The 26,848-nt window shown below is 33.4% G+C and overlaps 1 protein-coding gene across 1 annotated transcript in view; it reads right to left on the bottom strand.

Moving 5' to 3' along the window:
• The window catches only part of Sgcz (sarcoglycan, zeta), a 297,039-nt gene that overhangs the window by 117,795 nt on the left and 152,396 nt on the right, over nt 1-26,848 (bottom strand). Inside the window, exon 2 of the mRNA XM_013025070.1 lies at nt 23,694-23,795. Coding sequence (XP_012880524.1) covers nt 23,694-23,795 — 102 coding nt within the window. The remainder of the gene's footprint in view (nt 1-23,693; nt 23,796-26,848) is intronic.

The following is a 26,848-nucleotide window of genomic DNA, read 5'->3' as shown; positions in this document are numbered from 1 at the left end:
TTCAACATTTTGTTATTTCCCTTCCCTTCCCCAAATTATAAAAATGTATATACAAGATGCAGGACACTGGAATCAAATACAGTGACAACAGGGTTGTACCATGTGGGAAGAACATACAAAGAAACAAAAAAATCCATAGTACATTATAAGTACATTAAAGAGTACAGCAACAATAGAATGCCCAGGGATTGGGAGAAGATTTTCACTAGCCATACAACATACAAGAGTCTCCTAAATAAAATATAGTTAGAACTAAAAAACTTAAAAATCCCCCAACAAAAAATCCTCAAAGAAACAACTGCCCGATTAATAAGTGGGCTCTAAAGACTTAAAGAGAGACTTCTTAGAAGAGGAAATAAGAATGGCCAATACACACATGAAGAGATGCTTAACTTCTCTAGCTATAAAAGAAATGCAAATCAAAACAACATTGAGATTCTACCTCACCCCAGTTAGAATGGCTATAATCAAGAAATCTAATCTGGAGGAGATGTGGCCAAAAGGAAACCCTACTGCATTGTTGGTGGGAGGGTAAACTCCGGAAAGTAAATGGAGGTTCCTCAAAAGACTACACATAAAACTCTCCCACTTTTAGGCATTTACCAAAATGATCACAAACAAGGCCATACTAAAATTACCAGCACAATTATGTTTATCTCAGTATTATTCACCAAAGCTAAGATATGGAGCCAAGCCAGATGTCCCTCAGATGAATGGATCAAGAAAATGTGATATATGTGAGATATATACACACACACACACACATACATACATACATACATACACACACATGCACACACACACACACACACACACACACACACACACACACACACAATGGAATTCTATGCCTCCATCAGAAAGAATGACACTGCCCCATTTGTTAGGAAATGGAAAGACTTGGAAAATAGTATATTATTTGAAGTAAGCCAGACTCAAAGAAACATAGGTCCCATCATTTCCCTTATCTACAATCACTAGTATATGTCTAGGACAAGCAGAGGTCAAAAGCTATGTACATATGACCATATAACCTGATGCTATGTCAAATGAACCCCAAGATAGGGACACAAGAGGTTTATCTTTGTTGATTCTGTTTTTAAAACAAGCATTGTCTAAGAAACTGAGAGATTAAGTTATAAAGGAAACTAGTCTTTTTTCTCTACTATACTGGGGCTTTGCATGGTAAACTTAAGTGGAGATTATTTTCTACAGAAATGTGCTTCAATTTGACATTGCCCTTCAATAATATTAATGGATAAAGCTCCATGAAGAGGCATATTAGACAATAGGTCTTTATCCAGTTAGAAACATTTGCAATTCATAGTTCATTTCCTTGTTAGATACCCATCCATGACTTCTAGTTTCAAAGCCAGCAAACTTCTTTGAAAGTGTCTTTTCTAGTGTCTTTTCTAGTCCTGTTTTATAATGACTTTTCAGACCATTGCCATCAAGATGGTAGTATTCTTATCAGTTCATCTACCTTGGACAAATTCATGTTAATATTTATAGAAAAGAAAATATTTAGTATTTATAATATCAATATTATACTTAACATCTTCACATGTCACTTTAATAATAACAAAAATGTACAGCACCTCAATAATACCAATAATAAAGTAAAATAAATATTTATATCATGGACAAGGACACAGGATGGCCCATTGCAACAGTGACACTCACAAGACAATATATTGGAAATGAACTTTTGAGCTTGAGGGGGGGAGAGTAGAGATGATAGGAGAAAAACAAAGGAGGGGGTAACAATGCTGGACAAGAAGTTACTCATTACCTTACTCATGTAACTGTAACCTCTCTGTACAGCATCTTTACCACAATTGTAACAATGAGATGTACAAGACTACGTTGAAAAATGAACTTTACAATTTAGGTGGGACATTGGGGGGTTGGGAGGTAGAGAAAGAGGTGGGATAGTGTAGTTGTGGAGGTGGGAGAGAAGGGAGGGTAGAGGAAAAAACCAAAGGCGGAGGTAACAAGGTTTGATAGGAAGTGTACTCATTACCTTGCTCATGTAACTGTAACCCCTCAGTACAGTATTTTTACAATAAAAAGTATTTTAAAATATTTATGTCATGATATTTTAATAATTTTTGGAGGTAACACCATCCTAATTTTAACCCAGACAACAGACCCCATTAAGCTCACTGACAAAAAAGTCCACAGTACACAGAGTCTACAGAAATAGAAACAGGTTTCCTGGTTTGTAAGGTCAATCACAATTAGCAGATGATGTTTAGGGTGCTGAGCTTGTATACATGGTGATTGGGAATACAGAATGCAGCATAAGGGTCTGAGTATTTAGCCATATCTGCTAGGGGAATAATGACATGTACTGTTTTTGGTGAACAGTAACAATATATCTGATTTGTTGATGTTTGTTCATGTGCTTTCATCTACTTTGGAGAAGAAAAAAACGTTATGCCTTTTGGCAAGAACAAGTGTAAATGTGTGTGGGGGGAGTGGGTGTGAACTGTTAGTTCTGATGTGTGATACTGGATAAGTTAGTTCTGATGTGTGATCATGGAACCTGCTGCAAGATCTCAATATATAATCAAGAATGTTGAATACCCTTAATTATGTGACTACATACTATTTTCATTTCAGAAGGGAGGGGTAAGTGGGAGAAAATGAGGGAGAGGTAAAACAGTGTTTTAAAATAAATGTACTCATTACCTTACTTTTGAAACTGTAACCCCCCTCTTCATCACATTAACAATAAAGATATTAAAAATTTTTTAAATGTTTTCAGAAGCTCTGTTCTGTTTCTTTTGTTTGTAGGTTTGTTTATTTTCCAGCCCTGGGTCTTAAACTCTGGACCTAGGTGTTGGCCTTGAGCTCCTTTTGCTCAAGTAATCCACTTTAATTTTTTTCTTTGATTTAACAGGAGATGGCAGTCTGAGATGTTTCTACCCCAGCTGGCTTGGAACTGGGATCCTCAGTTCTCAGCCTCCTGAGTAGCAACAATTTGAGGCATAAGCCACAGGAACCCAGTTTGTCTTATTTTTTATTACAGTATATATTCATAACCTAACATTTATCATTTTGCTGATTTTAAAGTACACAATTAAATATGTCAACAATATTGTCCGCTTTTATCCCTATATTGCTACAGAAATTTTTTATCAATCCAAAATTATACCATTTTTAATGCTGATCCTGTGGCTTAAACTCAGAGCCTGGACACTGTTCAGGTGTTCTTACTCAAGGATACTGCTCTGCAACTTGTACAACAGCTCCAATTTTGGCTTTATTTGTGATTAATTAGAAATAAGAATCTCACAGAATTTCCTACCTGGTCAGGCTTTGACCAGATTCTTAGATCTCAGCTTCCTGAGTACGGAGGATGAAGGCATGAGCCACTGGCACCTGGTTGGTGTACCATTTTATTTTATTGTAAGGGTGATATCAGAGGGGATACAGTTACATAAGTAAGGTAATGAGCATATTTCTTGTCAAACATTGTTATCCCCTTCCTTGTTTTCTCCCATTTCCCACTCCACTTCCTTCCCCGCAATTTATAAGATTAATTTCCAACATAGTTTCTTGTGACTACTGCTGTTGCATTGGTTCACTCTGTGTCCTTTGTCTCACTATTTTGTTATTCTTGCCTTCCCCAAATCGCACAAATGTATATACATGACACAGGGTAACAAAATCAAAAATAATGACAATAGGGAATAAACCAAAGGGGAAAAAGCAAAAGAAGAAATAAATAATTTTGCACTGTCTATTAAAAAACAAAACCTCTTGTTTTTATATCTTGGCGTTCCTTTCGATTAGCATCATTTTATATGGTCATTTGTCCATGGCTATTGAGCTATTATGATCCTCTGCTAGGACTATCCTAAACATATACTAATTATTAAAAATGAGGGAAACCATGTATGTTTCTTTGGGTTTGGCTTACTTCACTTACTAGGTTTTTTTCCTAAGTCTTTTCATTTTCTTACAAATGGGGTGATATCATAGAATGGAAGCATAGAATTCCATTGTGTGTATATACCATATTTTCTTGATCCATTCATCTACTGAGGGGCATCTGGGTTGTTTCCATATCTTAGCTATGGTAAAGAATGTTGCAATGACCATAGTTCTGCTTCTAGCTTTAGTGTAGCTTTGAAAGCATTAAAGGAAGAGATAGGAGATACACTAAGGTTCCTTGCCACAGGCCAAAACTTCCTAAATAAAGATCCAGAAACACAACAAAATCCAGTAAAGCCTGGATAAATGGGATCACATTAAACTGCAGAGCTTCTGCAAGGCGAAGTACATAACCAGCAAGATAAATAGAAAGCCCATAGATTGGGAGAAGATCTTCACTAACTATACAACAGCCAAGGGCCTCATACCAAAAATACACCTAGAACTTCAAAAATTAAACCAAAAACAAATCCTCAAAGAAACAACCACCCTGTTAGTAAGTGAGCTAAAGAATTCTACATTGAGATTCCACCTCACCCCAGTTAGAATGATCATTCTCAAGAAAACAAATAATAACAGATTCTGGCAGGATGTGGCCAGGAGAGAACACTACTACACTGTTGGTGGGAATGTAAACTGGTTCAATCACTCTGGAAAGCAGTATGGAGATTCTTCAAAAGACTAAACATAGAACTCCCCTGTGATCCAGGAATCCCACTCCTGGCATTTACCCAAAAGTTCACAAACAAGGCCACACACACCTTTTTATCAACAACTCCTCACTTGTAATCCTTGCTGTTGGTAGCCTCCAATTTTCTCTCTTTCATTGAAGATTATATTACAGTGGATACTTGATAGGACAGAGTAATAAGCTATGTGACATTTAGTCTCTATTTAATTTCTCACAATATTCTTAAGTTCATCATTTTAAAATATGACAGACTGTGTGTCTGGACTTCATTTATTTTTTGTAGCTGAATAAAATTATATCATAAGAATTCACCAAAGCTTATCCATTCATTAAAGGATATTTGGATTGCTCTTAACTTGTAATTATTGTGAATAGGGTTATTGTGATCATTCACATTTTTGTTGACATAATTGATTTCCATTTGAAGTTGAATTGCTAGATCACTCACTATTATACTTTTTAACTTTTAAGGCATTACTTTTGACAGTAGGAGTCCTATTATATGTTTCTGCAAAATATATGAATGCCCTAATTATTTTACCTTTTTATTAATACTTGCTATTTTGTGTCTCATGTATTATTTTTATGTAATCTAGAGAATATTATAAAGACAGCTAGACCTGTTTCTATTAAATTCTGATTCTATCATTTACTGTTGTGTGACTAGAAAAGTTAGGGAACAGTTTCATACCTTAATTTCCCCATTTGTTAGATAGAATATAAAAATCTATATAACCTCTCCTTTTGAAGATTAAAATAAATTGTTTAAAACTCAACACACCTTGTTGCATATAGTAATTAGTCAATATATATTACATGCTACAGGTTGTTAATATTACTAATATTTTGCAATAATGAATAAAACACATTTAGTGGAATATATTGTTATATAAGATGTAAACAATTTGAAAATCCTCATGATTCTTTAGTTTCAAAATACAAAGAAAAGTCAGTTTCTTTTCCCTGTGGGAATTAGCATAAATAACCAAAAATATATTGAACCCATAAATATTTCAGAAATGACTTAAAAATAATTAAAGATGTCTTTAAAAAATTAAATGGACTCTAAAGGGAAACTTTTTTTTGTCAGTCATAGGGCTTGAACTCTGGGCCTGAGCACTGTCCCTCAGCTCTTCAGCTCAAGGCAAGTGCTCTACCACCTGAGCCACAGTACCACTTCCAGTTTTCTGTTGGTTAATTGAAGATAAGAGTCTGGTGGACTTTCCTGCCCAGGCTGGCTTTGAACTGCTATCCTCAGATCTCAGCTTCCTGAGTAGCTAGAATTACAGGCATATGCTACCAGCACCCAGCAAGAAAGACATTTTTAAGAAATAAAGAATATATAGCAAACTGCACTTTAAGTACATATATCAGATGAGAATTAAGAAAAAATCCCATGAAAAATGAACATGCTATATGCAGAAACAAATGCACTTAAATTATACCCAGACTCTTTACATAGCACAAATAAGAGACAATTGCCAATGTTGTTTTTCATTTCATTTACGTAAACAAGTCTAATGTGATTCCAGGGAGGAAATAGTCTGTGTTCTCCAAGACAGATCTTTAGAAAGAATGGAAAGCATAGAATCATTCTTTCCATTGGAAGAGACTCAGTTAATTGACATTCACAGATCACACCACAGAATCTTCACCTGTGACTTGGACTTTTAACCATGATGAAGTGTGCCACTTTGGGTATGATGATGCCAATAATTCCAAAGAGTGTAAACAATGGCTCTGTTTATGAATAAGCATATATTTAATTTCAACTCCTCTCTAGTCCATACAAAACTCCTGAGCTAATTAAAACGAAATGAACAAGACCAGTGAACTACTGATCCCTGAGAGTATTTTGAATTTATAGAAAAAGTTATTGATCTGAGACATAGAATACTTTTCTAAAAGAAAAAGAAGTGAGCATTTTACCGTTTTCTGTATTGTTCTCCATGTTTTTGCTGGGGTACAAATAGAATTGGAAAGGCTAATTAATCCACATTAGTAAAAAAATATTATTCTGTTTTAGCACTGACCAAATTGGAAATAGCAAAAAAGAAAGTGATAAGATTGCACTCTCAGTTTTGTAATTATCCTTGGCCTGGTTCACCTTGTCCATCACCCTCTTGATATTCTCTTGTAGCACTTCTAAACTCACAATATAACATGGAAACCTTTTTTCTCAAGTGTATGCACAATAAATATAACCTAAGCTGTTTTAGCATGTGTTCTGAATAGTTGGTCCTAGTGTTCTATATTTTTTCTCATAATATAAGCTGGCTGTTATTTACTGTAAAATAACTTGTGGTCCTAATAACTGTTAGAAAGTCTGAATAGACATATCTACTTCTTTTTTTTTTTGTCAATTGTGGGACTTGAACTCTGGACCTGGGCACTATCCATCAGCTCTTCAGCTCAAGGCAAGTGCTCTACACTTGAGCCAAAGCACCAGCAACACTTCTGGTTTTCTGGTGGTTTATTGGAGATAAGAGTTTCACAGACTTTTTGCCCGGGCTGCCTTTGAATTGCAATCCTCATATCTCAGCCTCCTGAGCAGCTAGGATTACGGGCATGAGCCACTGGCACCTAGCTAGACAGATCTACTTCTGTAGCAACAGGTAACATCTAACTAAACACCTAATGACACAACATGAGACAAGTGGCTTTTTTGATTACTACTTTGTCTTTCCTCTGACATTGATTATCATAAAGTTTTACAGCAAAAGAAAACAGGTTTCAAACCATGCTTACTAGTTTATGGAGCTCCAAGTAAATCACTTCAGTTCAAGAGGACTTTCGAAAAGTCTCACAAAGATGAAAGATAGGGCTGGACAGACCCATAGCAAAATAAAGCTGCATGATTTATATGACATGATATTCTTTGTCTGGATTAAGTATATCTTCAGTTAGTTTTAGGAAGAACAACAAAACGAAATATCAGCTGGAATTTGAGAGTTCACACTTGAGAATTCAGATATCTTCAAGTTCTCTTGCCATAGCCTCACATAGAATTAATATGAAAATAATACACAGTGTTAAGGCAGAAGGAAGTCTCCCTAGGGATGGAAGTGTGGCTCAAGTGGTAGAAAATTTGCATTGCAAGTGTGGGGCCCTGAATTCAATCCTAGTCATGCTGAAGAGAGGCAGTTTTCAGGTAACTATAGACAAATACCACCTAAAAACATTTTGTCAACAGTATTTGCATCTACATTTGTTTTTCTCAGTGAGTACATTAATATCATAGCCATTGTAATATTTTTATGTATTATCTAAAATGTTAGTAGGATAAGATAATTTCCTGTGACACACATCTTCATTAGTCAATGACATACTGCTCTATTCCATAGGTGGAATATTTTATAACAGTAGTGGGGAGACCTCTGCATGAACATTTCAGTAAGCAAGCTCACTGTGTGAAAAGAGAAACTCATAAAGGTGATTATGGCAGAGATTTAGATGTAGGACACCTACAGAGACCAAGCCTTTTGATTGGGTGGAGAGAGTAATTTGAATGGAATAGAGGAGCAGTTTTGTCAATCAGAGGCCCTGAACCTTGTGGGCATTGAGTGCCCCAGGATGAGCCATGGTACTCTAAGTAGAATCTCAATGGCCCACAATTTCTCAGCTCCTTTCCCAGATCACTTCTAGGGAGAATCCTTGAGGTAGCTCAGGAAAATAAATAAAATAAAACAAAAAGAAAAACATATTAGAGCAAAAAATAAAAAAAGTAAGTCTAAGGATTTAAGAGTCCTAAAAATTCTGCTTAAATTTTTACTTTAAGTATGATGAAACTAAATCACTTAACTTTCAAACACAAAGTAGTTAAAAGTTCATGAAAAAATGTTTAGATAAATTATGAAAGAAAAGCAAGGAGCTAAGTGAACTTAGCATGTCCCTATCATAAATGATTTTTTTGGCTATACTATAATGTCATTTTATTTTTATTGTTTTTTTATTGATTTTGACTAAATATAGGAAAGTCACAGAATTCTGAGCAATATTTTAATAAAACCTATTCTCAGCAAGAGTTAAAAAATTATCTTGAATTTTTAACACATATATCCTCATGCTATAAATAATGAAATGTGATTTGTTATTCTGTTTTTATGCCCTATTTTTTCCTCTTATATCAATTACTTTGACAAAATGGTAAGTCAATGTTGAAACAATATCTTCTGAACTAATTAGCATTGTCATGCTATTGACTTCATTGGAAAATTTAGTGTGTTTCCCCTATAATATGTGACTTTGAATTTGTGAAATGTATTTTAGGAGATAGATACAATTCCTTAACCTTTATACACTTTCTATAGACATTCCCAATGTGCTGCTACAAAAGTTATTGGCTAATAATATCCTCTATTTTGCTAATGCCCTATCTACAGCCTATAAAAATGCCTTGTTATATACAGGTTTTGCCACAATTTTCATCTTCTTATCGGGATGTAACAGATTATTTTGAGAACTGCTTGGCCACACGGCCTTTAAAAACCCTAGCTTGTAGGCCATTTGGGGTTGAAATTTCAGCTCCAGAGCCTGTGCTGTGTCCCCGACCGGTGAGCTACCCACTTCCCCAGTAAAGTCATGTTTTTACATGAGGCTGTCTCTGAGTGGTGGACTCTTTTCCCCATAACAAAAGGAGTTATCCACAGAAAAAGATCCAGAATTCTGCAATCATCTTTCATTGGGTCTGTGATCCAAGACAGAGACAAAAAGCATAGATCTGCACTACCCATAAGCTATCCTGGAAGAACTACTGAGGTATTGTGAGCAGAAATCATAGGTTCCTGGAAGTGACACTTCAGACCAGGAAGTTCAAGACTTCCTTGAACTCACCACATACAGGTGAGCCTAAAGAATAACCACACACGAGTAGCAAAGTGTCAACCAAAAATGTCAGCAGCATTTGTCTGACATTTCAGGAGGTCAATTGTTTGCCAAAATGAAAGTGCTCACTTAAGAAAGCTCGTTTAAATAGGGATACAGGTGGACCCATGGCAACAATGAGATGTACAAGTCGTTATGTCGAAAACAAACTTTACAACTTTGGTGAGGCGCAGGGAGGGGGGTGGAGGATGCGGGGGCGGGGGGGGGGGGGTGGGGTGGGGAGGATGGGCAGGGATGGGAAGGGGAAACAAAGGAGGAGGCTGCAATGCTTGATAAGAAATGTATTCATTATCTTGTCCATGTAATTGTAACCCCTCTGTACAGTATTTTCACAATAAAAAAAGAAAGAAAATAAAGTACTGATCAAACATTGTAATAAATGTTTTCTAGATAAGTAACTAGATAAGGCAGAACTTCGTATTCTAATGAGAGGAAAGATTATACTAACTATAAAAGAAATAGTGAAGAAACCATAATAAATGAAATTTTGGATTATAAGTAAATATTTGGTAAGTATTTAACATGTCTTCATATTTATTAGACATCTGGCACTGTTTAAACAAAAATAAAGAAGGTGTTTATGGTTTTATAAGGAAGAAATTATTATAGTAGGAAAAATTAGAAAAAATATAGAGATATGGTCTTGTAAGACCTTCTTCAATCTACACATGAGCCCATGCAACATTAATTCTATGTAGATTAGCAGATTGTACATTGAATAGTCTAATTCCTAGAAAAAGTAAATAGATGAAAAAATAACTCAAAATCAAAACATCAATTAGGTCATCTTTAACTCTTCTAGAAACAAAGGTAAATAAGTTTACGTTGCTTTAAAGTACTTTATCTGTTCTTTTATAGCTTTTCTTTTTTTCCCCCAGAGCTGAGGACTGAACTCAGGGCCTTGCACAGGCCAGGCAAGCACTCTTCCACTGAGCTAAATCCCAACCCCTAAAGTACTTTATCTGAAGCCTATATCCACTCCATGTAATATTTTTTTCCCAAATCCATTTGATTCAAAATCATAAAAGGGAAAATACATTAAGACTAATAAGTTGGAAGCCTGGGGGAGGGGGAGAAGAAAACTTTTGAAATTGGGAGTGTTTAAACTCATAGCTTTAAATTTTAATTTAATATCATGTCTGTCTCTATTTAGAATTCACAGGTATTTTTAACCTCATAGTGACAACTGAATATTTTCAAAGGAAAAAGATAATTTTGTAGCTGTTTGAATATTCCCAAAACCATCTCTTCAAAAACTCCCTTTCATTTAAAGTTCATTGATGTTTTCCTCCAATTGTACAGAAATATCTGTCAACTTCTTTATAAGGACTAATTAAAAGAAATCACTGACAAATAAAGGGTATTTTTGTTCAGTGAAGTTGAACTCTGAAACCGTCTTCTCTTTCTCTAAGATGACAACTTAAAAGTACACACATGGGATAAAATGTGGGTGAGAAGAGAATCTATTACTCTATATATAATCATTTTTTCTTTTAATAAAATTAAAACTACTTCTTAAAATTGAGAAAACAATGTAATTTAATTTCTCCCAAAAGAAAAGAAATAATAGCTTATCAGAATTTCTGCTGAAAAAAATGTTTAATATACTTAATATTCTCTTGAACTGATGAGACCTTCTCTTAGTAAAAAAAAAAATCAAACTAAAACAACACAAAAGTAAATAGTACATGCAGTGTATACATACCTAAACATGTATACAACATAAGCTGGATATTTATAGACTTGGCATTTTCTAACATGCCTTACTCATACAGAAAGTTAGACATGGCTTCAAGGAACAATGAATACATTCATAGAAATTACAAACTTACATTATTTAACTACTTGCTTCATTTCTATATGTATATTCTAGAATATTGTACATCACTTCTGACATTCTGAAGCATCAGTATTCTTAGTTGTCAGTGCAAATAATGGATAGCCAATTTTAGCAAATGCCTTCATGTTCATTCCGTTAGTGATTAAATGTTTTTTAGTAATTAACAATGTTAGATACTATAATTTTTATCTTTACTAAATATACTATATCATATATATATATATAGGTTAGATAGAAGTTTATTTATTGTAGATAGCAAAAGTTTATACAAGCAACAGAATAATAGATGAACATTAATTATCATTTAATATTTTCTGAACATGCTCTTAGTATTTTTCTCAATCACCATAATAAAATTATGACACATAATGTCTGCTATGTATTTAACAATGGTTACATTTAAAGGTATCAGGAAATCATTGGGTTACCTATGGATACAAAGGTATTCTAATTCACAGATGAAATATTGAAGTTAATTCTATAGCAGAGAAAACTATTGACATATGGCAACATATATCAGACCTACTTTTATTTTAATTAAAGGCCATGGTAATGCAACATTCTTATTTATATTTATATCCATTCTTGGAAAAGTTGACAATGAATTTAATAAATATTCTTTCAGAGTACAGTTATAAACTTGGAATTTTTTTTTAACTGAATGACATGGAAATTGAAAGCATTTCTTTACAAATCCAGAACCAGCACACCTATTTAGCATTAATTATGGATAGATTGTAATTATATTTTAGCACTAAGATAGTACCTTAAATAGAAAATAAACCTAAATAAAGATTCAGTGGTTTTTTTACTGAGATGAAATGATCAGTAAATGACAATTTAAGGATGCAAAACTATAGAGATTAGGAGAAAAACTATAATATTCGTTAAATATTGAGATAACTAGCAAAGATATTGTGTAATAATAATGTGTCCTAAATTAATCTGCTTTTCTTTGTAAAACATCTAGAAAAAATCAATTGGACATATATCTTATCTCAACTGTAGGTTATTTTGATATACTATAACATACTGTTAAGCCACGTTCACTTGGCAATTAATGTCAACACCTAATCTACAAATATTACTTTTATAAGACTAACATAATAAATTCAATAAGATAAGCAAAAATTAGCCTGAAAGATGTTGCATATATCATTTTAATTGTATTGCATTTATTGATTTGATTACAACACCAAATATTTCTAACACTTAGGTGTACATTTAAAATTACAGAGCCGGGCTCCCGTGGCTCACGCCTGTAATCCTAGCTACTCAGGAGGCTGAGATCTGAGGATTGAGGTTCAAACCCAGCCCCTGCAGGAAAGTCAGTGAGACTCTTATCTCCAATAAAACACTAGAAAACCAGATTTGGCACTGTAGCTCAAGCAGTAGAGTGCTCGCCTTGAGCTGAAGAATACAGGGACAGTGTCCAAGCCCAGAGTTCAAGTCCCATGACCGACCAAAAAAAATTACAGAAGAGATTCAAAGTTCCTGTATGTAGACATGTGCAGAAGATTCAATAAGCTTGGTATTTTTTAATATTGTTCAAACCCATTCAAATTTCTGTTATAAACAAGCAGTAACAAAAATCTAGGAATTTCAAATAATTATAAATTTAAAATAAAGTTAATCTAAGGTATCTAATTTAAATATTTAAAAACAGCATTGTTTATTCCAATTCAGTCCTTTCAGAGAAGTGTTTTGGTAAAGTAAAAAATACCACAAAGGGCTTACAAAATTATTGTCACTAATGAATGATAATCCTGTGACATCTTAGACAAAAACTCCTCCCCTCACTGTACACCCCTTTAAAACATAACTTTATTGTTCTTTCCTTCATTTCAAATAGGGCTTGTGTTGGCTGCTGCAACAACTTTTTAATCATTTAGAATACTATTAATGTCCCTCTTTGATTATCTCTGCTATCTGGTATCATCAAATATGTTTTGTTCTGGTGTGCTAGTTCAGTATTTTGTTGATCAAAAGATAAACCCAAACAAATTTGCATACAGTAAAACCACCTGCACAACCATGTTCATTGTAGCACTGTTCATTATAGCCAAGGTATGGAATCAGCCCAGATGCCCCTCAATGGAGCATGGGATGAATGGCAAGAAAATGTGGTATATACACAATGAAATTTCACTCATCCATCAGAAAGAATGTTATTGTATCATTTATAAGAAAATGTTTAAAACTTGGAATAAAGTTATATTAAATGAAGTAAGTCAGACCTAGAGAAACAAAGATTGTACAATTTTCCTCATTTGTGGTAGGTATAAGTAAACAAGCTGTGTGTTTTACAAGTGGTTACAAATTAATTAAATGTAGTATGGTAGACTCTATGGAGATCTCAAGCAGTGGAAATTCATAGAAAGGCAAAGTCCAAGCCCAATACGATAAGCACTAGGAACTGAGAACTTGTAATAGGGGATATGAAGCTAAGGAGAGGATGGGAGACAATGCAGTCAATATTTCATTGTATATACTACAAAATTTTAAAAGGTAAGGGCAGGGTAAGTGTAACAGGAAGTGAGAATGTTGAAAGGGAAGACATGGACTAAGATTCATTGCACTAATAATCTGCATTGTTAAATGACAGCTCTTCAGTACAACTCTTTAAAGATACTGAGAGAGAGAGAGAGATCAGATCACAATACAATATTGGGTATTGAAAAATGGTGTGTAAAATGGAATTGATTTATATTCTCATCCTATGATATCTTAAGTTTGTAATAAACATTTTACAACTCAGACATGTCTAAATGACATTCTCCCTCACGTTTGATGTCTTTATTTGGTATGAAATTTATATACATCCAAATAGTAGGAATTTTGGGTGTTGTTTGTGAAAGAAGAGGAGTGGATGTTCAGGAGACAAAAATTGTCTCACAATGATTAAATAATTTTAAACAATAGGGTCTAATGTTTTATTTCAAACTATTTTTGAGTGACAATCTAAACAGATAACCAATTGGAGAGAAGGTGATCATAAGACATGTTGTCTGGAAACTTCAGCAATATGATGGACATAATTGCATTGTACAGAGAATATAGACCAGGATTTATGCTAAACTTAGGTGTGTAAAGAGTAAAAGAACTTATCCTACCAATAAAATTAATTAAACTATTATAGATAGAAAGATGGATAGATAGACAGACAGACAGACAGATAGATACAGATCATTGGGTTTTTGAGGATATCAGTATTAGTAAATATGTGATGAGTCACTTATTTTTTAACAGAGATGTCAATTCCAAGCAAGTGTTTATTTGTATGAGACTGTATAACACCGCAAAGAAAAATGTATTACCATGGAGAGAGAAAAATTACCAATTAATATCAATGTTAATTAAAGGAAACTGTGGAAGGAAGCACAGTAGAAGAGCAGAAAGAGGTAAACATCATGGTTATAATAAGACATATAACTTTAAGGTGAGTAAATTTCTTTTGATAGAAAGCCTTTAGAGAAATATTCATGGTATTTGTGATTGTGGTTGTTTTGATAGTCCCCTCATCCCGCAATTATACCATTATCATAGAGGCCGTGATCAAAGACAGGATTTTCTGGCTAAATTATTTAGATTAGAGTGCCCAATTTCAAATCAAATTATTGTCATTGAAATTCTTCCCATTAGTAGTTCTGAGGCATGACTTTTGAGAACAAGAAACTAAAACATTAAAAAAAATCTTAATAAAAACAACTTCAAGTGCAAATGCGGTGCAGTTTCAGAAGCAATTTTAGTTATCTCCTCTGACAGAGGAGGAGCTTTTGTAGGGACATAATTTATATTCTTTGAAGGGATTTAATTTATAATCTTTGAAGGCACTCACCACTTTGTGTCTCAATTCTCTCAATTAAGTTACTAGTTCTAGATATATAGATCTTTTTCTGAATGTAAATACATTGTAATGACAAGTTTAAACATGAATGAGTATGGTGGCCCAACACTGCAATCTGAGCTATTAGGAGGAAGAGGAAGCTGAGTGGCTGGAAAATAGAGTTTGAAATCGGCCTGAAAAGTAGAGGGGGGTGCATAGAAAGCAGACACCAGACATTTTTTTTTAGTCCATTAGTATTTTTAATCTTTACCTGCATATAAAAGCATACCTTTGTTTCTCTTCTCATTATCCAAACAGTGTGTGACTATTGACTGGAATTTTAGACTCAGATTTTTTTTTCCTTCTCATCTTTTTTTTTTAATTGTGAAAATACCATGCAGAGGGGTTACAATTACATGGGCAAGATAATGAGTACATTTCTTATCAAGCATTGTTGTTTCCTCCTTTGTTTCCCCTTCCCATCCCTTCCCATCTTTCCCCCCCACAAAGGTGTAAAATTCATTTTTTGACATAGCGATTTGTACATCTCATTGTTGCAATAGGTCCACCTGTATTCCTATTTAAGTGATTTGTTTTTGCCCTTCCCCTCCATAAATTATACAAACATGAAATACAGTGAAAGCAGGGGTTATACTGTGGGGGAGGGACATACAAAGAAACAAAGAAATCATCTTATAAATATGTTAGAAACAATTGTATGAAAGAAAAAAAACATTTGAATACTTATCTTGGGGTTCATTTTACCTAATATCAACTTATCTGACCTTTTCTGCTTGTCTCAGACATATACTAGTTATTGCAAATAAGGGAAATCATGGGACCTATGTTTCTTTGGGCCTGGCTTACTTCACTTAATATTTTTTTTCCAAGTCTTTCCATTTCCTAACAAATGAGGCAATGTCATTCTTTCTGTTGGAGGCATAGTATTCTATTGTGTATATATACCACATTTTCTTGATCCATTCATCTACTGAAGGGCATCTGGATTGGTTCCATATCTTAGCTATGGTAAATAATGCTGCAATAAACATAGTTGTGCTGGTAGCTTTTGTATGGTATTGTTTGTGATCATTTGGTTAAATGCCCAAAAGTGGGATTGCTGGGTCATAGGGGAGCTCTATGTGGAGTCTTTTTGAGGAACCTTCATACTACTTTCCAAAGTGGTTGAACAAGTTTACACTCCTACTAACAATGCAGTAAGGTTCCCTTTTGTCCACATCCCCTCCAGCATATGTTGTTATTAGAGTTCTTGATTTTAGCCATTCTAACTGGGGTGAGGTGGTATCTCAATGTTGTTTTGATTTGCATTTATTTTATGACTAGGGATGTTGAACATTTCTTCATGTGTCTATTCGCCATCCTTCCTTCCTCTTCAGAGAAGTTTCTCTTTAAGTCTTTAGCCCACTTATTTATTGGGCAGTTGAGAAACCAGGATTTTTTTAATAACTAAAACATAATTATACAAAATATGTAAATTGCTAGGAATATGGCTCAAGAGTAGGGCATTCTTCTAGGGAGTACAGGAATCCAGATTTAATCCTCAGAACAGGAAAAAAAAAGTCCATGGGTACCTAATATCCATAAGTCAACAAGATTTTTTTCACTTTGTTATTTGAGGTTCAATTTATTTAACAATTTTCTCCCCTCCTACGCTAGTGCCATCACTGATGCTGGGCAGTAGTTCACCACACATACATTGAATGTATATTAGCTAATTAATGCATATTAATCAATTCAGAAGGTGTATTTAACATATATTTAATTTGCTATTAGCTAGCATACAATTTTCTTTAGGCTGTATACCAAACATATAAACGCATTGTGAAATCAATGTAGTAGGTAAATTGTGCGAATATGTGAGGTTAGTGTAAAAAAGATAAACAAACTGGGTACTAATTTGTTTCAGCATCATTGTGAGAAATGAACAATCCTTTCAGGCCACCCTTGTCATTGAGAATAAAGTGGCTTAATTTCTTCTCTCCAAATCACGAAGAAATCTTAGAGGGCTAAAGTGGCTATTTAGCAACAAACTCCTCAGGATAGATTTCAAGAAGAATATTTTAGAGACAGTCTAGTGAGTTTCCCAGCATAGTAATAATAACAGAACTGTAAAGATGCTCTTATGAGTGCCTTTCTGGTTTCACTTCTTGGCCTTGAGACTTAATAGAGGTTACAGAGATGTCTGACACTAACCTAGGAAGCAGCTGCAGGTCTGCTGCCATTTGTCCTGTGTATGCTAGAACACTGTCTCACATCTCTTCTTGGAACAGGTTGAGGTCTAAGTCAGTACTTGGGGGCACATATGTGTGTGCTTTGCTGGAGAGGGAGAGAAGTGAAAAACTACAGGTAAGTTTGTTGGAACGAATTTATGAAACTAAGTAAGAGAATCATAATTTCTTTTCAGGTTTCTGTAATGTCTGAGAGACACCAGTAAGAGAAATAACTTCGTTTCTAGAAGACATCAGTGTAATAATTAAAAATCCTTCAGAAGTATCTCTAAAGTTTCCTCCTTTAACATTTTTAATTGTTATTATAAAGGTGATATACAACAGGGCTACAGTTACATTTGTCAGGTAAACAAAACATGACTTTTTGGACAACATCATCTTCCCCTCACACTATCCGAGTTTCCCCTTCCCCAGGAATATCCTGTATAGTTCATTTTCAACATGGTGGATATAAGTACCATTGCTGCATTTGTTGAAGTTTCCCCTTTTAAGTACAAGAAATACTGTACCTCTAAGTTTTATCCGTTTTTCCTGTTATTGATAGTGTTAATATTTCCCTCTCTCATTTTTAAAATAGTCTGATGTGTCCGACCACTCCTATACTTTCTTCTTTCCTACACACATAAATAAGAATATTGACTTGCTGAAGAGTATGTGCCAGCATTGCAATATTCCCCCCTCCACCTTGAAGTGTAATTACCTTTGTAACACTGTTAAGAGACAGGATCATTAAGAGGCAATGTAATGATTATACTATATTCACAAACACAATAAAGTGATCATCGCAGAAAGAGGTTTGTTATAAAAAGAGTGTTTGATACTCTCATAATGTTTCTCCTTCCTGTGACTTTTTTCATCACAATATAATGCAGCAAGAAGAAAGCTCTCAACAAATATAACCCCAGAAATTGGACTTCTCAGTCTACAAAACTATGTCCCAAATTAAATCCTATTGTTTATAATTTATCCAAATTGTGGCATTTTGTTATAGTAGTACAAGATATGCCAAGATCATCAGTGAAACAGATTATTACAGTGTGGCTACAATAAACTGTTTAGAAACTTGGATTTAAGGCTACTGAGTAACCTAATAGAAACTAGAAAATCTACAAACTATTACTACAAAGTAATATTTACTCATCTCTATGTGCCCGGGAATATGTTTAACTTTTTTCATAAAGTTTAGTGTTTGCTATTGAAAAGTATACCAGTTAGTGTGTGGGTGGATTATTGTTTGTATAAATGATACTTGGATGAATTCAAGGATGGCTGTGAGCCAGCAAACTTACATTTATGTAAATATTCATATATTTATCTATATATTTTCATCGGTATCTCATTTAAAATGTTTGAACATAAAATAAGTGCTATCAATTCTCTATTCATTGCTAGTATCTGTTGGTTTCTATACACAGTGTCCTACAAGACAGATGATTTATCCTGTCTGGTAAGTGTTATGGAAGATGCTGATGATTGTCATCAAAACTGCAAAATTCAAAGTCTTAGTATTTTTCAGGTTGTCAGAAAGAATGTCAATATTTTGTATTAATTGATTAAATTAATCTGTTTTTAGAGAGAAAAAGGAAGTGGCAAGCAGATAGCACTGGAAAATCATAAAGAATGGAACGTGTTATACAAGATGGATTTTTTACAAAGGCAGAAAAGCCCATAAGTATATCTAGATCAATCATTTAGGAGCACCAAGACCCCTAGAAAGCAGAGACCAATCCATCTTTTTCTTGCCAATCTCTAGTAAAAAATACTAACCACCACCTACCAATGGCTTAACACACACACACACACACACACACACACACACACACACAAATAAGGGATGATTTGAATAGTGAACAAAGGATGGAGTTTCTGTAAAATTGAGTCCAGTCACCACCCATTTGAAGAAATAAAACCAAAGTGCTCAAGATGGGAGAGAAGGAATGGTAGGGGAAAAATAAATGAGGAGGCATCAATGCTTGACAGGAAATGTACTCATTACCTTGCTCATGTAACTGTAACCCCTTGTACAGTATTTTCACAATAAAAAACTTATTTTTAAAAAAGAAATTAAAGGTGCACTACTGAATGTAAATATTATGAACTTTGACAAAGTTAAAATGATATAATTATGGAAAAACTGAAACTGAAGAGGAATGAAGACAATTTGGAGGGTAGCTAATCATCTCAAATTACATGGCAGGGAGTTAACAAATACTGTCTGAAATTAAAACATGAAGTTAATGTACCAGCTTCTCCATGGCATAGACTTGTATCTTATTCCTGATGACAAAGAAAAGTTCCACAAAACACTCTTATTCTGAACTTGAATTTAACTTTTGCAATTTTGTAATTTTTTTTAGATTTTTATCTATTACATTATATGAGATATATAAATAATATGCCTCTCTATTCCCCTTATTCTTTTATTTGTGCAGAAGCATAATCATATATTGATATATACAATGGACAAGGTCGTGTTTCTGCGTGTAAGATTTTGAAGTGCTTTTTTGGTTTTATACATAAATTAAAAAGACATCGTTATACTGTCATAAATGTCACCTCTATATAACATCAAAATGTGGAAATTAATGAAAAAATAATGGTGGTTACAGAAACTTTTAGACACCTTTTTCATGAACGTTTATATGGGAGATAGTAACTTACAAAGTAGAGATTTGCATGACAATTGAAACAGACAGGGCAAGATGTTAGCTTACTGTGTATTCAGAAAGGACATTTATTGTGCTAATCCAGGGCTATGTTTTGTGTCACAACTTGATGAAGGAGATTTAAATATACCAAGTGAAAAACTGGTTTTAACCAGAATCTAAACTAGCTTTTAAGACAATGGTCATAAGAGTGAAAACAAAAACTTGGCTCACATTCTACCTTTCCATCCAGGTGTTGGAACTGGAATTGTTTTGTGATAAATTTTCACAGGTGTCCACAGAATTCTAGGATTCTTTCTGGGTCAGATAGCAACTTTCAGGAATATTTAAACAGAAAATCAAAATTCAAACAAGAGGACACTTAGTCTTATATAGAGTTTGATAATAATTAGCTTGGTTCCAAATACATGATTCAAATTTTGCAAGTAATTATCTGTGAAATCGATGTAATTGAGCCCCATTAGTACTTGGGACTCCAATTACATTTCATAAAAGTCTGATGGATTACATGTCTTAATAATCTTGGTGTCTTACTATTAAATGCCAAGATTTTCAAAGTGTTTGTCCTAAGACACCATTCCTGTAAGATTAACAGTTATGTAAGATTATCATTACATCGGGTAAACTAAACACTACATTCTTCGTGTTTTCTATCCCAAACCCCTAAACAGGTTCAGCAATTACTTCGTGAAAGTAATAATACTGATTTTGAAAGATTTTGCATTCCAAGTATTTCCAGGATAGACTCAACTATGTTTTCTGTGTACTGTTTGGATGAAACACTTAGAAAAGGTTTTGAAAATAAAGGAGGAAATAGTATATTAATATGGACAACAAATAAAACCAAATAAGTATATTTGATGGTAGTAGGGGAGAAATCAGCCTGTAGAACAGATTTGGCTACCGATTATTTGATTAAATGAATAGGCAGATGCTAAGAGGAGGCCATATTTTTCTATCCAATATAAAACTCTCTCTTACTTTTTCACATGCATCATTAAAAACTACATCTACTGAAAGTAAATCAAAATTAGAAAATTCTGAGTGGAATATTGGCTAACTATAGAGAAGTTAATAGGCTGCTTGAATGGAAGGGAAATACACAAATAATGTCTTATAAAGTAGTATTTTAATCAGGTAGGTTGAACATAGGTATTTTTGAAGTTAATACATTTTATTTACATTATATGGGAATCTTGGAATTATATCATAAAAATTTGAACATATAAAAATTTATAAAAAGTTTGATAAGTAAGGCTATTACATTTTTATGTTTTTAAGAATTAAATATTTTGAAAACTTTTATCAATTATTATTATTATTATTTTATCAACCTGGGGCTTGAACTCAGGGCCTGAGTTCTGTCCCTGAGCTTTTTAAATTTTTTTCATGTTTATCATTTTAATAGTTTAAATACAGTTCAAATTTCTGGCATTTTGGGAAGTTCATTGAAAATAAGTCTCATAGGCTTTCTTAAGCTGGCAGGTTTCAAATGGAAAATTCTCAAATCTCTGTCTCCAGAGTAGTAAAGCATGAGCCTCCAACAACCACCTATGAACTTACTTTTTAATGACAAATTTTGGCTGGATTTTTGAAATCAAAGGGAAGAAGCTTCATGACAAGAATAAACAACTGCACACCTTCAGAAAAAAATGAATATAAAAATAGGTAATTCTGTTTATTTAATGATTAAAGTGATTGATTGCAGTGACTATGTAGGAAAATTCTTCTAGGAGTAAATGTGTCTCCTACTGCTGGTCTCCAATCGTGTAAACTCCCTGAAAACCAATTTTTCCACTTTTCGTATTTTGCCTGGTTTCTAGACACTGGTAGACAAAGAATAATTAAGGAAGGTGATGGACAGGAAAAGCAACAAACACTTTGGCAACAAACAATTTGGGGAGCTTGTATATCTCAATCAAAACAGTCAGCAGGTTTTGCAAATGCTTATGAACTTGAGAGAAAATTTCCCAAGTAAAATGACTGGAAAACCTGGCTGCCACCACCTCATATTTTATCGTTGCAAAATTAGTGATCAATACCTTATTTTGGCCACCGATGCTTTTGGCAACCATCCATGTTCTCAGTAGCCACTTGTTACTAGAACCTCAAGATTGCCCCAGCTCAGGAAATATATTTTGAATCTCCCACTCTTAGAGGGATCCATAGTTTTTATTAAAGTTCTGATTCAAGAAACACAAGTTAACCTAAATAAATTTACAGATAAATCATTTTCCTGTCTCTGGGCTTAATACAATTTAGTAAATTTTAATAAAATTTCAAAAGTTTCTGGGTATGAAATCTTTCCCATTTCTAATATTTAAAAAATCTTGATTTCCATATTCAAATATTTGATTCTGTCAACATTATCCTGTTGCCAAATGAGCAGAATGATATGAAATAATGCTGTTTTTCAGTTTTCATTTAGAAAACCCTACAAAAATCTAAACTATTATTTTAGTGGGACTCAGTTTGGAACTCAGAATTTTGTACTTGCTAATCAAGTGTTCTTCCAAATAATTTTCCCAATTTCATCACTTTGTAGTTCAATTATGTATGATCAGATATCCATATGGCTGGGCAAAATAAGTATGGAAAGTAAAGTTGAACCAAAGCAAGTTATTCATTACTGGAGTGAAAAAGACCTTTTATGTATTATGAAAAGTGCGTTAAAGCAATGATCCTAATTAAGAGCTTTATGAAATCAATCATGTTTTCTTTATTTTATTTTTCTATTAAGTGAAAAAAACAGCATTGAAGGGCATTAATCAAATTATGGTTTACTGTAGAACCTATTGGATAATATTGATAATATTGAAATATGATTCAATCTAAATTAGATTCTTGTTTGTGAAATAATGATACTGTATTATTACTTCCATATAATAAACTTCCCATTATTTCTATATTAATAAACTTATATCTATAAAATAGCCATGTATATTCTACATATATATCCAAGAAGTATTTGTATTAGATTTAAAAGATTTTGATGTAGCAGAAAATAGTATTACCATCTTTGAAGGAATATTTTTATCAAAATGTTAAATAATTTATAACCTTGGTTTTTAACATGCTATAAAATTATAAAATACACACAGAATCCATATATATACATTCAAATATAAATATTCTGCCTCATTTAAATGGTGTAAATCTATAAATAAATGTAATTTTTAATTAGAAATATCATGTCGTTTAGCAAACTCATGTCCACTGAAGGTGAAAAATATGTAATATATACTGAATTGAAAGCATTTATTCTTGTCAATACTTTTATTCTAAATACCTCAAATCGCCCCTTTGGAAGTACTATAACTGTGCAATTTGCTTTTAATTTTCAGTGAAAGTAAAGGGGCAAACTTCATGGACTCAGAAAAGTTACCTTGATGTTCAGGTCAAATTTCTGATCTTTCATTTTGATACTAAACTTTCCATTGTTTTCAATAATTGTCTTATTTTTTGAAATTTTCTAAATAAGTCTTTAGCTTAAGAAAATTAAAACATGAAGAGTTCAGGGGATTCTATCCTATTTTAAGCTAAACCACAAACTCTAGATAATTTTTTACAGTAAGCCAAAGGCAGTATCACATACCTTTCGGGAATGAATTTCTTTCACATACAATGGAAGGAGAAACTCAGATATACCTTCAAGTCGGATTCCCTTCTTGGTGACTCTCAGATTTCCCATACCATCCTACAAGCAATGAAATATAGTTCACTTTTAGGTTAATTAGAGAATGAATATATGGCCATAATTTTCTTAGGCCTAATTTGAGAAAACAGTGAGCTCAAATCAGTTGATGATTTAAGGAAAATGAGAGATTGAATTTACTTAATGAATCTGCAGTACTTTGAATACATACAGGGGGCTCTATGTAACATGAACTGACAGAAGAACAGAAGGACCAATGTTTCTTCCTAATTCTATTTGAGACTATGATTTACCTATGAACAAATCCTTTAGTTCCTTAATTTATTAGTTGCTCATTAGGACATCATTCTTTCTACTTGCTTGGAAAAACAGCTTCGTGAAGAGTTCTAATCAGATTGTTAGAAAAACTCAAATAATTCTATAATATTTAAATATTCTGGAAATACTCAGATAATTCTACAATATTTAAATTTTCTATTTCACATAATGATTTTAACAACGAATTGATGATTGGTGTAAGAATACATGGTGTTCCAGCAGTCAAACCATGAGTAAGCACATATACCCTTTAGAAAACAGCCACTTATGGAGAAGAATATAACAAATATGCAAACAATATTCAAGAGACAGAATAATACAAGTAAAAGCAGTACACTATCCAGTATTAAAGAAAGGAGATTCATACCTAGCACAAAATCAAACCATTTCTCTAGAAGAGACTTTGATAATGTTTTGAAAATGTGACCTTTCAACAGGAGAGAGCTTCCATGCATAGAACAAAATGAACATATTGGTTGGCAACATAGGATATGGTTAATTGTATAGGTTTCCTACTTTGGAATACTGAAAGAAGAAAAAAGAACCATGAGAATATGTTTGGAGCAGAGAAAGAAAATCCATGAATAAGAATCTTAAGGACTCCAGGCTTGAATCAGTTTGTAAGAGAAGAAAAGAAGAGAGTACTTACATGGCTCAGTAGCCTTAAATGACTAGAATTAAGCTTTTAGAAGGAATATCTGGCTGAATTCTGGGTATGGCCAAGAGAGTCAGTAATAAACCACCAGTTAGTAATAACTATCAGCAGTGTGGTGAAAGAGCAATTTATGGGCTTGATGATTGGAAAGAGGAACACTTAAGATTAATTCAAGCTCTACAACTATCAGGAATATAAGATTTTCTAGATGAAATATTTAGATGAAATTCCAACAGTTATTTAGCTCTAGGCTTTTCTTACTTTGAGATATCTGTGCAAACTTTAGCTATATCTCTTTCAATAAGTACATCTCTTAAAATCAGATAGAGGAATAATGATTGCTCATGTTATGTTTCAGCTTATCATGAAGACCAGGAACTACCATGTGGAATGATGTGTACAAAAGCAAAGAGAAACCCTTCCACAATGGCTTGATGTGTAGATTGTGCTCAGTATAAAAGGGAAATGAAAACTATGATAACACCTACTTCTATTCCTTTTCTTCCAAAAAACAAAGATAATGCAGCATAAAGGTGTTAATGTTGAAAATAATCATCGTGGGGAATGTTTTTCAGAAAGCTAATTGAGAAGAGATGGGTTGAAAATAAGTGAGATCTCAATCTTTTCATAAAAGGAAAAAAGTAATAAATTGTGCTTGAATTAAGCTTGATGTAGAAGCAGAGAATTTGTTTCTTGAGACAAGTGAAGAAGTTTAAATCTGCCACAGGAAATGCCCTATACAGGGACCAACCAAAAAGAAATGCATAAATATGAGAATTGCAAGCAGCATTGAAGATCTATTTTGATAGAAAACAAACATTTGTTTGAGCAGTAAAACACTCCATTTTCTTCTGTGACAATGTCTTCATTTATTTCTAAGACATTAAGTGACACGCTTCTCATTCATGGGCTTCTTATTAGTGTGATTTCAGGGCAAGATAATAATCTATGAAGCAGCAACAGGCAGCATTAACACAAAGAGAGACTACAAATGAGAAATGACAGAAGGTCATATGGGCATAGTATGAGAAATCTGAAAAACGATGCTCCTTAAATGGCTGTCCATTAATTATCATATTGGGCAGTGACAAGAAAACAGCAGGAGAGGACTGCAAAAACAGGAATGAATCAAAGATTGACATATGGTGTTACATAAAAATCTAAGACAGGCTAACAAAAGTTACTAGAAAATACAACTTTGTATATGGAGAACTTGAAGGTGAGAGAATTTCCAGACCTAAGGAAGATCCAGGCAACAATTACACAGATTAAAATAAAGGCTGATTTTGAGTAATGCAAAAAGCAAGAATATTAGAATACATAGTGTGATCTTAAGCTTGAATTCTTTTTATCTCAGAAGGTTTTGATTAACAATCACATGGTGGCTATCCGTGTATGTAATTCCTTATGTTAGAAGAAACTGTTTTGCAAGTTTTTCCAATGTGTTTCTGTGGAAACAGAAAAAAGTTCTAACACAAATGTGTGCTTATTTAATTCTGCAATGTTTTCAGTCTTAGACTCAGTGATTTTCTTCTTATAATTTACCACTTTACAACACAAACACTCATAGAGGAATGCTTATTTTTATTCAAGCAGATAAAATTCCCTTATGGAAATATAGAATTCTTATTAGAACATGGCATTTTAAATCTAACCCACTCCTCAAAGCTTCTATTTGTGCTAGCTTCTGTAACACATATATGACTCAAATGAATTTAAAATTTTCCTTTCTATATGCATTCAATATCTACAATATTTATTCAGTGTATAATTACTGGCTGCTTATATTTAGGCTTTAAGTCTGGTGAGTATTTGGTTTCCTTCCTACAGGAGGGTCAAGAAATGGTTTGAGTTATAGCCCTTAGAGCTTCCTGATTTACTACCTTCTGCTTCTCATTCATATACCGTTGCCAACAGAAGATAAAATGTCATTAACTTTGTCATCATCTGTATCTTCTTTCAGTATCTATCTGAAAGTTTGGGCCAAAAACTAATCTCTATGCTGTAAATTTGGCCTTTTATAAAAGGAAAAAATAACAGAATCTATTTCTATTGCAAAGATTACATGAGAATATAAAGAGCTTAAAATAGTGGCTAATTTATGTACATACACTAAAGAGTT

The sequence above is a fragment of the Dipodomys ordii genome, unplaced genomic scaffold (assembly GCF_000151885.1).
Source record: "Dipodomys ordii isolate 6190 unplaced genomic scaffold, Dord_2.0 Scaffold4, whole genome shotgun sequence".
NCBI classification, from domain to species: Eukaryota; Metazoa; Chordata; class Mammalia; order Rodentia; family Heteromyidae; genus Dipodomys; species Dipodomys ordii.
This window is presented reverse-complemented; position numbering and strand designations above follow the sequence as displayed.